The sequence below is a fragment of the Corythoichthys intestinalis genome, chromosome 15 (genome assembly GCF_030265065.1).
Source record: "Corythoichthys intestinalis isolate RoL2023-P3 chromosome 15, ASM3026506v1, whole genome shotgun sequence".
NCBI classification, from domain to species: Eukaryota; Metazoa; Chordata; class Actinopteri; order Syngnathiformes; family Syngnathidae; genus Corythoichthys; species Corythoichthys intestinalis.
The window spans coordinates 47224021-47237051 of record NC_080409.1 but is presented as its reverse complement, the minus strand read 5'-3'; the positions used below and the strand labels follow the sequence as shown (position 1 = coordinate 47237051).

Sequence of the window (13031 nt, the reverse complement as noted above, 5' to 3'; positions counted from 1 at the left end):
ATGCTTAGAGCTGGCAAAATTAAACGATTCCTCGAGGTGAATAAAAATTACTCGGATTTGTTTTTAAACTCGAGTTGCTTGAGTACTCGTTTCAGCTCTGATTTCAAGTGACATGTCCGTTTTTGGAGGTTAGGCGCATAAGTAAACAATAATACAAATACTAAAGGGTTAGAAGTTGACTCACATCTCAATTTGATTCCGGTTTGTTAACCCTCGAGGTCGACTGATAGGAGATTTTCAAATGCTGATGCTGATACCAATATCTAAAAAAAAAAAAATCAGCTGATTGCCGATATCCAAAGGTTTTTTTTTTTTTTTTTAAAGCACATAGATTATAAAGACAATTTTAGAAAATGCTTCAAAAGCTTCAAATTTACAATGATAACCTGAGACCTAAAGGATTAATTCGTCTTGTGCTACCAAACCAACAAATGTAGTACCGTATTTTTCAGACTATAAGTCGCACCTGAGTATAAGTCGCACCAGCCATTAAATGCCCAACGAAGAGGAAAATAAAAATGTATAAGTCGCACCGGAGTATAAGTGGCATTTTTGGGGGAAATTTACTTGATAAAATCCAAAATATAGAACAGATATGTCATCTTGAAAGGCAATTTAAAATGAAAATACAATCGAGAACAACATGCTGAATAGGTGTACAGTATGATACTGTTACATGATGCATGAACAACGAAATGCGAACGTGGCCGGTATGTTAACGTAACATAGCTGTTAAGAGTTATTCAGATAACTATAGCATAAAGAACATGCTAACAAGATTACCAAACCAATAAATAACAATAATAATAATGTAATAACAATAGAGAACAACATGCAGAATAAGTGTACAGAATGATAATATTATATGATGCATGAACAACAAAATGCGAACGTGGCCGGTATGTTAACGTAACATAGCTATTAAGAGTTATTCAGATAATGATAGCATAAAGAACATGCTAACAAGATTACCAAACCAACAGTGTCACTCCAAAACACCAAAATCACATGTGAAATGATATAATAATGTGTTAATAATTTCACACATAAGTCGCTCCAGAGTATAAGTCGCACCCCCAGCCAAACTATGGGGGGGAAAATGCGACTTAGTCCGAAAAATATGGTACTCTTTTTACGATTATACACACTCAGCAAGAATGGTACATTATTTTCATATAATTAAACCTGCCTGGACGTCACGACGAGATATAAACAAGTGAGCGTAAAAGGATGCTTGCCATGCTAAAGCTAATGATAACACTACAAGTTACATTTGGAGTGAAAGGAACACTCGGTAAACACCTTCAAAGGCTAAAGCAACATTGCATATTGTTTTATGCAAGATTAAAAAAAAAATCTTAGAATATTTACAAAACAGGCAAGATATACTTAAGCTAATGCTACAAGTTACATTTAGAGTGAAAAGGAACCCCCGGTAAACATCTGAAAACGCCTAAAGCAACATTGCAAGATAAAAAAAAATCAAAGTATTTACAAAACAGGCAAGCCTGAAGCTTCCGGTAGCAGCCTGTTGATGTTGGGGGGGGGGGATTCTATATATCGGCCGGCCCAAATATCAGTCGTAAAATAAGAATTGAACTGAATCTTTCACCACAATCAGAGAGCTGTATTGTTTCACAATATTTCCCCCTGCTGGCATCCCAAAATAACATCTCGACTATTTTTGGCTAGTCTGGATTTAGTCACATGACATTTGCAAGTTTTGTGTTTTATTTTGATGTGTGCATTCATGTGGCACTCGCATTGAAAAGTAAATGATTTTACATATATTTTTTTAGTCTATGTTTGGAGAACGCCTTCTTCAGATCTCAAAATATCAAATTCTCGCATTGTTGGCTGGCAACCAGTTCAGGGTGTCCCCTGCCTACTGCCCGTAGTTGGCTGGGATAGGCTCCAGCACCTCCGTGACCCTCGTGAGGAAAAGCGGCATGGAAAATGAATGAATGTTTGCATTCAAGCCATGAAATTTGTGTCATTTGTTGTGCTTTGAAATCCGGTCACTGGTATCGCTTTCTTACAAACGGCACATTTAAGACGGAAATCTATTAACTAATCACAAGGAAACTATAAGAACATTTTAAAAAGGCAAGCTTAAATTTCAACTTGATTCAAACCTTATTCAGATCCTCACAAGAAATACAGTCACTGACTGATAATGCAACTTTTGAATGTATTCTCATTCAGCTGCCTCACTGTTGATATTTTGGTACGTCTGTGTTCAAGCTGATACAAGATTATAACAATGCAGTAATTGTTTCATAACAGCTTGCTCTCTTGTCTAATCAAAACTGCATGCCTTCTTCATTATCTGTCTGCCTGCAGTTTTCAGTGAACATGTTTAGAACACTGCCTCCATCGTCCAACCCCACGGGAGCTGAATTCGATCCCGAGGAGGATGAGCCGACACTTGAAGCGGCATGGCCACACCTCCAGGTTGCTACTTTTCATTGATAAACGATCACCGGGTTCACCCAGGCCATTACCATGAGTAATCGTTATCTGGAAAACAACCTCGCCATTCAGTGTTTAGCTTGAAAAATTGAATTAGACAAAAAATACATATTGTTGCTGTCCATTGAAAAGTGTATCATTTCCCACCTCCCCACTTTTATGTATTCAAGACTGAGTGGATATACCTGGCCAGATAGTAGTTAATTGGTAGCATTTTGAACAGCAAAGTCATCTTACCTATGGCGGAAAACGCTCAGGTGACTTCAAGTGCCGCTCTGAGACCCCCAATTTGGCAAAATTGTCCGATATGCATGCGTGATACATCATTGGAAAGCTTAAAATCTCAATTTTCTGGGGGAAGAAAAATTTTGGACTGGAGGGCTTTTTTTGTTGTTTTTTTTTATATAAAGTTTTTTAAACAGAAAAACTCTATATGGAGGCGAGAGCACGCGAGAGCAGAATTACAGACGCCATGACTTTAACGAGATATTATCGCGTACTTACCTCTTTTCGATCCAAAAACTCCATGTCGCATGTATCACTGAGTGTCAAGACACAGTTGTGAGTGGCCACAGCTGGATTATTTTGAGGGTTTTATGGGTGAAACATGGTAATATAACAAGGGTCGTGATGCAGAAATCGCAGACATCAAGGAGCGGTCGAGATGGTTTTTTTTCATAAATTTACCCTTTTAAAGGTTTTTTTTTTTCTTTTTCAATTTTTCTTTGTTTGGATCGATCATCTAACATATCGGGGAAAATGCGACTAACAAAAAAATACAATTTAGCGATAGTTATAAGGTAGATATCCGTGACTTTTTTACAGACGCCATTTTTTTCCATTGTGACGTAATTTGTTTAAAAGTTTAAAATATGCGAGTGAATAATTTTTTAGTCTTTTTTTTTTTTTAAACAAACTATTAGACACAATTAATGATTCTAAACTAAAAATGACAGACATTTTAAATAATAAATACCTTGTTTTCATGGCTGGGTTGAAACAAAAGCGGTTGCGCGACGTCTGTAAACAAGGGTTTCCAGGGTAAAACGAGCAAATTAAAAAAAGTTCGGGGGCTTAATGCGCCATGAATCTGCTATGGCAGCAGATAGACATATTGTTCTATCAAACACAACAATTGTTTTGGCTTAAAATACAGCAGTTTCTTTTAAAGAGGAGTGCAAGAGCAGAAACTAATTTTTCAGTCTTGTCTGTTTTCCGCCATATATATTTGTCTCTGAATTCTACTCCTCTTTGCTTCCCTTGCAGCTCGTCTATGAATTTTTTCTTAGGTTTTTAGAATCACCCGACTTTCAGCCCAACATAGCGAAGAAATACATCGACCAGAAATTTGTTATGCAGGTAAGAAAAGCAGATCTGCTCTTAACAAGCGCTTGTCAATGCAGACAAATGGCTTGACAGCACTGTGGGAAAATCATTTCATTCCAATTAGTTAAAAAAACGAATGTACAAAGCATTGTTATATTTAAATTGCTTAATGCATTGTTTTCTCTATCCACTTGAAGCTTTTAGAACTATTTGACAGTGAAGATCCCAGAGAGCGAGACTTCCTTAAAACGACTCTTCACAGGATCTACGGGAAGTTCCTAGGCCTGAGAGCTTACATCAGAAAACAGATCAATAATATTTTCTATAGGTCAGTTCAGTTTTCATATTCTTGACTTTTTTTTGGCAGTAGATTAAGAGTTTGCTTTTGACAGAAGAAATCATGAGCTCTTATTTTGCTAGAGGTCGCCAGTCAATTTTGGGTGCATTTTCAGCTTGAATAATGTCTCACCAGATTTTTTTTTTTTTTTTTTAAAAAAAACCTTTTTCACCAGATTCTGATCTTAAAATGAAGTGATCGGGCCCGATTTCCGATCACATGATCTGGGCCTATCCCTACTTCTTCAATCTTCAAATCATCTTTTTCTTTTAGGTTTATCTATGAGACGGAGCATCACAATGGTATTGCTGAACTACTGGAAATACTTGGAAGGTTTGTTGCATTTTCACGCTACAGCCACATAAGCACACCTGTACATGCTAATAGAAAATCATTATAGAAGATTTACACCACCCTCTCTTTATCTTACGCCAAAATTCAGAACATTAATCTATTTTCTATATTGCCAGTCCCAATGGCGTACCGCAAGCAACACGTCACTTTTGCTCATTAATATTCATATCAATATTCTGTACGAGAATGATGTCCCTGGTGCCAAATTCACTGGTAAAGATTTGGAAGAACATACAAATGTTCAGTTAAAGAGATGGCTTGAGTGTCGAGGCTGAAAAAGAGCCGACCTGATCCAGAGTTAGCTTTTTTTATCGACACCTTTTTCTTGTCCTTCCACCACTGACAATGATATTCTCCTGTTTCAACAATCCATCCTTTACCACCATAGGCCCTGGTCTTTCTTATATATTATATCATGTGGTTGTCTTATGTCTCTGACTGTTCTTGGGGGCAATTTACATTGCTATTTTTGTGTAGCGATCGCAAATGCTACTCAGTTACAGCCAACGAACTCTTTTAATTGTTTCATTAATGACAAATCTTAATACAATAATTTATTTACACTTCCCCTTACTAAAGTTTTTTTGCAACAGAAAAGGTAACAGTGGCATTCAGATACCATTGTATGTTTTTTTTTTTCAGGTCATTCATTGTCAGACAGAAGCAGCACAGCAAAACGCTATGCTAAAAAAGTAGTAAAAATATCAAAATGGCTTACCTCTTTGTCCTCTGTAGGACCATGGCACCCAACAAAATGTTAACTGCATGTGAAATGTGAATGGCTTCACCTTGTTGGCATTGAACTGGTCTTTTGGACGTCCGCGCAAGTTGATCCATTCTTCATTTTTTCCTCAGTTTTTAGTTACGCGAAACGTATGACGAAAACATTTTCATATGCCGTCATGTCTAGAGTCGTTTCTAAAAGTTCAATAGCAGCAGTGTTTGATTGGCATGTTCTTTTTTCAAAGATTACTGGAGGAAACAAGCAGAAATAACATGGGTTGTATGCAAGGGCGTGTCTATAATGACCTACGTGTCACAATGGCGACGTCACGGTATAAAAATAGCATTCGTGTGGTACACTATTGGTGAGAGATGGGATAGCCCAGGGACTCTTAACAGCATATACAGTGCCCTCCATAATTATTGGATTTATAATAATTGTGTTTTTTAGCTTCTAATATATATATTTTTTAATAATATGGGACCTTAATGGAAAAAAAGAGAAAAATCCAACCTTCAATACAAGTGCATTTATTCAGTGGGGAAAAAATCCTACATAAAGAAATAATTATTTGACATCAAATAATGTGTGTCACAATTTTTAGCACCCCTGGTGTTAATACTTTGTACAACCCCCTTTTGCCAACAAAACGGCACCTAATCTTCTCCTATAATGTTTCACAAGATGGGAAAAGACAGCCATTCTTCAGCCATTCCTCTTTGCATAATCTCTCTAAATCATCCAGAGACCTGGGTCCTCTCCTCTGTACTCTCCTCTTCAGCTCACCCCACATGTTTTCAATGGGGTTGAGGTCTGGGGACTGAGATGGCCATGGGAGGAGATTGATTTTGTGTCTGCTGATCCATTTCTGTGTAGATTTGGCCATATGTTTAGGGTCATTGTCTTGCTGAAAGACCCAGTGACGACCCATCTTCAGCTTTCGGGCAACAGATTTTGTATTTAAAATGTCCTGGTATTTCAAAGCATTCATGATGCCATGCACCCTAACAAGGTTCCCAGAGCCTTTGGAAGCGAAACAGCCCCACAGCATCACTGACCCACCCCCATACTTCACAGTGGGTATGAGGTGCTTTTCAGCATGCGCATCTTTCGTGGCACGCCAGAACCACTTAGTGTTTGTTGCCAAAAAGCTCAATCAAAAGTCTCATCTGACCAAAGTACACTGTCCCAGCTGAAGCCCCAATATCGCTTGGCGAACTCCAGACGTTTGCGTTTGATTGTGAGTGAGGAAAGGTTTTCTCCGTGCATGCCTCCCAAACAGCTTTTTGGCGTGTAGACAGCAAGGTTGGATTTTTCTTTTTTCCAGTGAGGTCCCATATTATTTAGAAAAAAAAATATATTATAAGCTAAAAAACACATAATTATTATAAATCCGATAATTATGGAGGGCACTGTATGGGCAGCCAACACATTAATGTTACTTAATTGTTTAACTGTAATAAACAGACATTCATCGAGTGATTTGTTTATTCACAGCATTATCAATGGATTTGCCTTACCTCTAAAAGAAGAGCACAAGATTTTTCTGTTGAAGGTTTTATTACCTCTACACAAAGTGAAATCACTCAGTGTCTACCATCCACAGGTACTGTGTATGTGTTTGATGTTTGTTATGTAACAGTTTATACTTTGTTGGACTTGGTAGTTGTGAAAGTGCTTGTCATGCTTGGATGAATGTGTCGCTGTAAAAACGAGAGCAAATGCATTTCGGGTGTTAAAATATTTAAATCTTCTAACTTTTCTCTTTTGCAGTTGGCCTACTGTGTGGTGCAGTTTTTAGAAAAAGACAGCACTCTAACTGAGCCAGTACGTTGATTAAATTCATCTTGTTTCCTTGCCGGTTTAAATGGCTGATTTTTAATGTTGTTCCTTGTCTTTGCTCTTCTCCTAGGTGGTAATGGCTCTCCTAAAGTACTGGCCAAAGACCCACAGTCCCAAGGAAGTGATGTTCCTCAATGAGTTAGAGGAGATTCTGGACGTCATCGAACCATCTGAATTCGTGAAAGTGCAGGAACCTCTCTTCCGGCAGCTCGCTAAATGCGTGTCCAGTCCGCATTTCCAGGTAATGCACATAAGCTCGTCCCGGGAAGTCTGTTCAGTTACGCTAGAACCCCTGCTAAGATGCCTTGTCTGCTCTTTAGGTGGCAGAGCGGGCGCTGTACTACTGGAATAACGAGTACATCATGAGTCTGATCAGCGACAACGCGGCCAAGATTCTCCCAATTATGTTCCCCGCTCTGTACCGAAACTCCAAAACCCACTGGAACAAGTGAGAGCCGTCACTTTTCACACTGGAGTGCTGCATTCTTGCTCTTTGAGTGCGTTCACCGTCCTCCCGCTTAGCATCCGTGTGACACAAATGTCACATTGTGGACGGTAGTGTGACAATACGACTCTGTGACTACATTACTTATTAGGGTTATGTATATAGCACATCCCTGACACCCATTGCTAGACCTTGTCTGTTCTGCACATGGCTCACTTATTAACAACTGGATTAGATTAGACGAACTTGACATATTTATTCCCGTCAGCAATAAATAATGAGAACGTAATAGTATTTTTCTCGTGCCAGTAAATAAATACCAGTTCTTAAGCTATAAAATCGCATTTTGTCGCCCAAGTCTCACCCCAAGCTATAATAGCAAACAACTTAACATTTCGAAGTTGTCTTACAACTAGGCATGTGCTGGTATTCGATCCTGACAGTATGATAACCTACAGCCGAAATTTTCATTCGGTTTCATAGTATCACAGTGTTGTAATTACAGCTCTAAAACTGTGTTAGAGATAACTGGGTTTAAAAAAAAAAACTGCCAAAGCTCAACATTATTACCATCAGAACAAAAATTATTGAATTATTTTCCATTAAGAGCACGTGTCTGGCTCGGATCATCTTTACATTTTACACTTTCTCAACACAGACAGTTGCCAGAGAGAAAAAAAAACACATCTTTTACTACTGCCAGACACACTAAACACACTGGAGTTAACTCTCGTAGCAAGTGGGAAATGTTCATGACAGCGTTTACGAACCTTTAATTTTGTATAAATGCGAAATCATATTGGAGGTGTTGCCTCCTCGGCAGCCACTCTCCGCAAACATGTTTTACATGTCGGTTGGCCTTCCTCCTCTGAGCTTGGGACATCTAACTTTTCTGTAGCCGAAGTATTCGCATGCCAGCGATTTATTTTTTTTTCCCAATGGGGGGGAGGTCAGGAGTTTCACCTCCTCCAGCCATTGTGTAGCACTGCCGACTCACTGACACTTAGCAACAACTGGTACGGGAGGGTTGAGCCTTGCAGTTGCAAGCGTGGGATTTCTCAATGCATTTTTGGGACATAAAAAAGCTAAGAGACTGTATGATGGAATGTTTTTGCAGTTTTGAAACCGTGACGTTTTCATACCAAGGTATACCTTGAAACCGGTAATCGGCACATGTCTACTTACAACACTACCTTTAGGTAAGACATATTTATCTTGTATAGCAAAATTGAACACAAGGTAATTCAAAGTGCTTTACATCACATATAAATCCAAAGACACAAATCGAATGATGCATAAAGGTCACATTAAATTATCAAGACGATTAAAACCAAAACCATTTAAAACCGCAAATAGAAATAAACCCAACTACTGAATGAAAAGCACATGTCATATAATGTGAAATTTGAAATCTATGGGCAGTTATGAATACACTCTGGTAAACAGTAGAACTCTAGCCTTTGACTCACAGGATTTCAGAACTGGTGTAATATAGTCCAGTCTCCTTATCCCTATATTGCCGTATGTATCACATTTGATACACCTAAAATTTCATGATTTTGAGACTAATTCAGAGTTTTGACATTTCTTTTTGAAAAAATAAAATGATGGATGCAAGTCAACACATGCATCTGCAGGTTCCATGAAAAAAACAAACAGGATATAGCAAGGGTTATAGATATCTGAGCGCTTATTACACATATTTATTTTGACTTTTCTTATTACAAATTTGAAGAAAACGTTTCATTAGGACCTTATTTTTCAAATTTTGGGATTCTCTGATAATTGCTTCATATTGCTGGCAATAAAGGGTTAAATATGTTAGGACTCTGACAGTGGCATGCTGTATTAGCTGCAGGTTCTTGGTTGATTTTTTTTTTTGGGGGGGGGGCGGGGGTTGTCAAGACCTGTACATATAGCATACAGTGGGGAGAACAAGTATTTGATACACTGCCAATGGGTTTTCCCATTGGCAGTGTATCAAATACTTGTTCTCCCCACTGTGTGTGTGTGTGTGTGTGTGTGTGTGTGTGTGTGTATATATATATATATATATATATATATATATATATATATAAAATATAGCTGAAACGAATACTCGAGTAACTCGAGTTAAAAAACTGATCAGAGTAATTTTATTCACCTCGAGGAATTGTTTAATTTTGCCAGCTCTAAGCAATACGTTTTGCCCGGACTACTTTTAATGCGGGACAACGCGCTGACGTCACGTGCGTAGAGGAAGAAGCAATAAAAAAAATACCTTACTGCAGCCGACAGCCGTTACAAACTGCGCCGACGTTGCTAAAAACTACGCCCCCATGTTGCTACGTGGTAGCAGCCTAGCAGGTAGCGTCTGATAAGTGTCATAGATATCACATGGATGTAGAACTAGATGCGACTTACCGACTCGGCATAATTCATAAAACAGCCGCCATCTTAAAGCAGTACACTTCTCGGCGCTCATAAATAAGATTAAAGTTACTTTCACTCGCTCATGTAACGTTATCCCTGCGTAGGGCTAGGTTTCTATTCATTATGACCACTCTCGATGCGTGGCTAACTCTTACGTGCAGGCTTTATTTAATCTGTGAAAACACCACTGTAGAGTGATTAGGGTGTAAAATAAAAACATAATAATGCTAACTGTCAATTTTAGCTCAGTAGTCATTGCTGGATAAAACACCAAGTAGCACTGGAGCCTAATGTGCTCCAATACAGCACTGCATTTATTTTGAACACTGCAAAAACTCAAAATCCTATCAGGACTTACAGTTTAGACTAACTTAAAACTTAACTAGAACTTATAGCTTGACACAAGTGGAAATTCAATTGAAACACGTAGGAAAAACACCTAACTTTTAAGTCATGTGTGTTATCAAGCGTAATGACATTTTTAGTTAAGAAATATAAGATCTAAAAGTTTTGGGGTGAAAGCAGTGAATTAGTCTTTTTTTTGTCACATTTGAGATGCAATTGTTGGCTGTTTTCAGCAATTTACATCGAAAATAAAGACATTGATTGACTGAAAATGGTTCAATATTATATGAAATGTCTTGTTTTCTCATCTATATATATAATTGCTCTTTACATTAAAAAAAAAAAAAAAAAAAGGTTTTATCAGATTACTCGATTAATCGATAGAATTTTCAGTTGATTACTCGATGACTAAAATATTCGATAGCTGCAGCCCTATAATTTAAATCCGACCGGTCAGTAGGGGTAACATTCAGTGCGATCCCTAGTCCCTATCCCTATTTTAAACTATTTTTCAGAGGATCGGAATCGGGTGAAAACGATTTTTTTTAATTAAAAGAAATATATTTGGTTTTGTCCTTCATGCTCGTACAGCCTTACTCTCCTTCCTGCTGCTTTTCTTAGTCAGCAGTGCACTGCTAGTTTTGCTTGTTAAAATTAACGATGTTTGACAGGCGTTGAAGCTTTGAGTTTGCCAGAGAAGCTTGGCAGTGCTACTTTCAAAGATGCCGAATGTGTCATAGTTTAGCTTGTTAAACACTATTGTGCTGTGGCAACTCATTGTGTGTGCGCGGCTTTGACTGGACTGACTCAATCAAGTATTTAATAGAGACAAGCATTTTCTCCCCCTATGTTATTCTTGTTTGAAAATTGCATTATGAGGCGGCACGGTGGGACATTAACATGTTTAAAACATGTTTAAATGTTTTTTTTTTTTTTTTTTTTTTTTTTTTTTTGTAACCCTTTTTTTCTGGAGTGCAATTTATTTTACCTTTTATTCAACTTATAAGAGATGTTTGAGACTTTGAGTCTAGGAAATTCAGGCACTTCTGGAGCTATTTTTTTTTTTTGTGTGTGTGTGATTCAATAAACATGCTTTAGGGATTTCAATGTAGTTCATTGTTTGCATAATTCAATTTTTTATGCCAAATTTTTTAAAACTCATATCGGTCGATCTGTAATATAAAATAAAATAATTTTCCTATCCTTTATTCTATTTCAAAAAGGCTTTTGTCGCTTCAGCTACCGGCTGCCAAATTTGCATTTAGAGTAAACTCACGTGTACCTTCCTAAGCAAAGTTTTCATATTTTAGTTAATCAAACCTTAATCGTATTGCACTTTTCATGCACAGAAAATGCAGAACCGTTTTCATTCAGTACACTGAAAACCACTGTTTGTGGTAAAGAGAAAACAGTGCAAATACATCCATTTAAAGCACAAATAAGCCTGCATTATGAACTGATTGCTCGAGCATGTCTTTGTTACATAATCCTCTAAACTGTGATAAATGGTACAATTTATCAGTCTGCCTGTACACACATGCACAAAGGACTTTTTATCTGCTCATTAGCTTACCCTAATGCATTCGTGTGACACAGCTTTAATCCTTGAGATCGGTAAACAAAACATTGGAAGACGTTAAACTAATATTTTTTCGTGTGCCTCATACAGAGCACAAGGTTATCTATTTGGTTGCCATGCAGATGACAAATTTGCCAAAGCTTTTACATAAAGTCATTGATTGTCCCATTTTTATCTACAGAACCATCCACGGCCTCATTTATAACGCTCTAAAGCTGTTCATGGAGATGAATCAGAAGCTCTTTGACGACTGCACTCAGCAGTTCCGGGCCGAGAAAAACAAGTAGGCGTCACACTCCAAGGCTATCTTTTCTTTGTATTCGTCATGTTTTAATGTTTTAATATTTAACCTGACAGGGAGAAGGCCAAGTCGAAGGAGCGTGAAGAAGCTTGGATCAAGATCGAGAACCTCGCCAAGTCCAATCCACAGGTGGGCAAAGCCAAAACGGCCATTTGGATTAATTTCATTTTATTTGCTTTGCACCTTATTAGTTTACATGTTAAAATGGAGTTTATCAATTAAGGGGTGGAAACATTTTTATAGTAGTTAACAGCAAATTACGCAAAAAGTTGAAGGTAAGTTTTGTCAAGGTTTTTATTTTGGATGTTGTCTTTGAAATGGGAACTTGTAAGGTTTACTTGACAAGTCACGTTTTAAAGTGTTAAAAAAATTGTAATTCTTTGATTCTCCATCAACAAATTTATTTGTCCGTTAGCATCTGTTTAAAGGGAACCTCAGACTTAAAGACTTGTAGGCTCTAATAAGCCACAATTGTTCTCCTTTACTAAAATATGTTATTAGAAAAAAATGTTATTAGAAACACATACATTACTGCCATTGATTTAAAAATGTATCACATTTAGTACATGCTTTTGACCTATGGAGGGCGCCATCTTTTACATGTGCAGTGCACACTGGGGGTGATGATGCAGTTAGGCTGGACTGGAAGAATAGCTGTGCTAGCTAAGCAAGTGAAGCTAGTATGACAACTGGCATGATTTTGTTACATTCTGATGCTGGTCAGATTTTGTTATAGAGATGTGGGATGAGTTCCCGACGTCGTACCTGCATCCAATGGTGTACCGCAAGCAACACGTCACTTCCGCTCATTAATATTCATGACATTAGCTACTGTTGCTAAGTAGGGACAAGTCACCGTTTGTCCCTAATAGGAAATGAATGGAAATCGTGTAC

At 37.7% G+C, this 13031-nt stretch overlaps 1 protein-coding gene across 2 annotated transcripts in view; it reads left to right on the top strand.

Moving 5' to 3' along the window:
• The window catches only part of ppp2r5ca (protein phosphatase 2, regulatory subunit B', gamma a), a 46936-nt gene that overhangs the window by 23092 nt on the left and 10813 nt on the right, over positions 1–13031 (top strand). For both annotated transcript variants that reach the window (XM_057860372.1, XM_057860373.1), the window contains exons 3-12: positions 2344–2454; positions 3739–3831; positions 3996–4126; positions 4409–4468; positions 6711–6819; positions 6987–7040; positions 7126–7296; positions 7376–7503; positions 12018–12119; positions 12194–12266. In XM_057860372.1, coding sequence (XP_057716355.1) covers positions 2344–2454; positions 3739–3831; positions 3996–4126; positions 4409–4468; positions 6711–6819; positions 6987–7040; positions 7126–7296; positions 7376–7503; positions 12018–12119; positions 12194–12266 — 1032 coding nt within the window. The remainder of the gene's footprint in view (positions 1–2343; positions 2455–3738; positions 3832–3995; positions 4127–4408; positions 4469–6710; positions 6820–6986; positions 7041–7125; positions 7297–7375; positions 7504–12017; positions 12120–12193; positions 12267–13031) is intronic.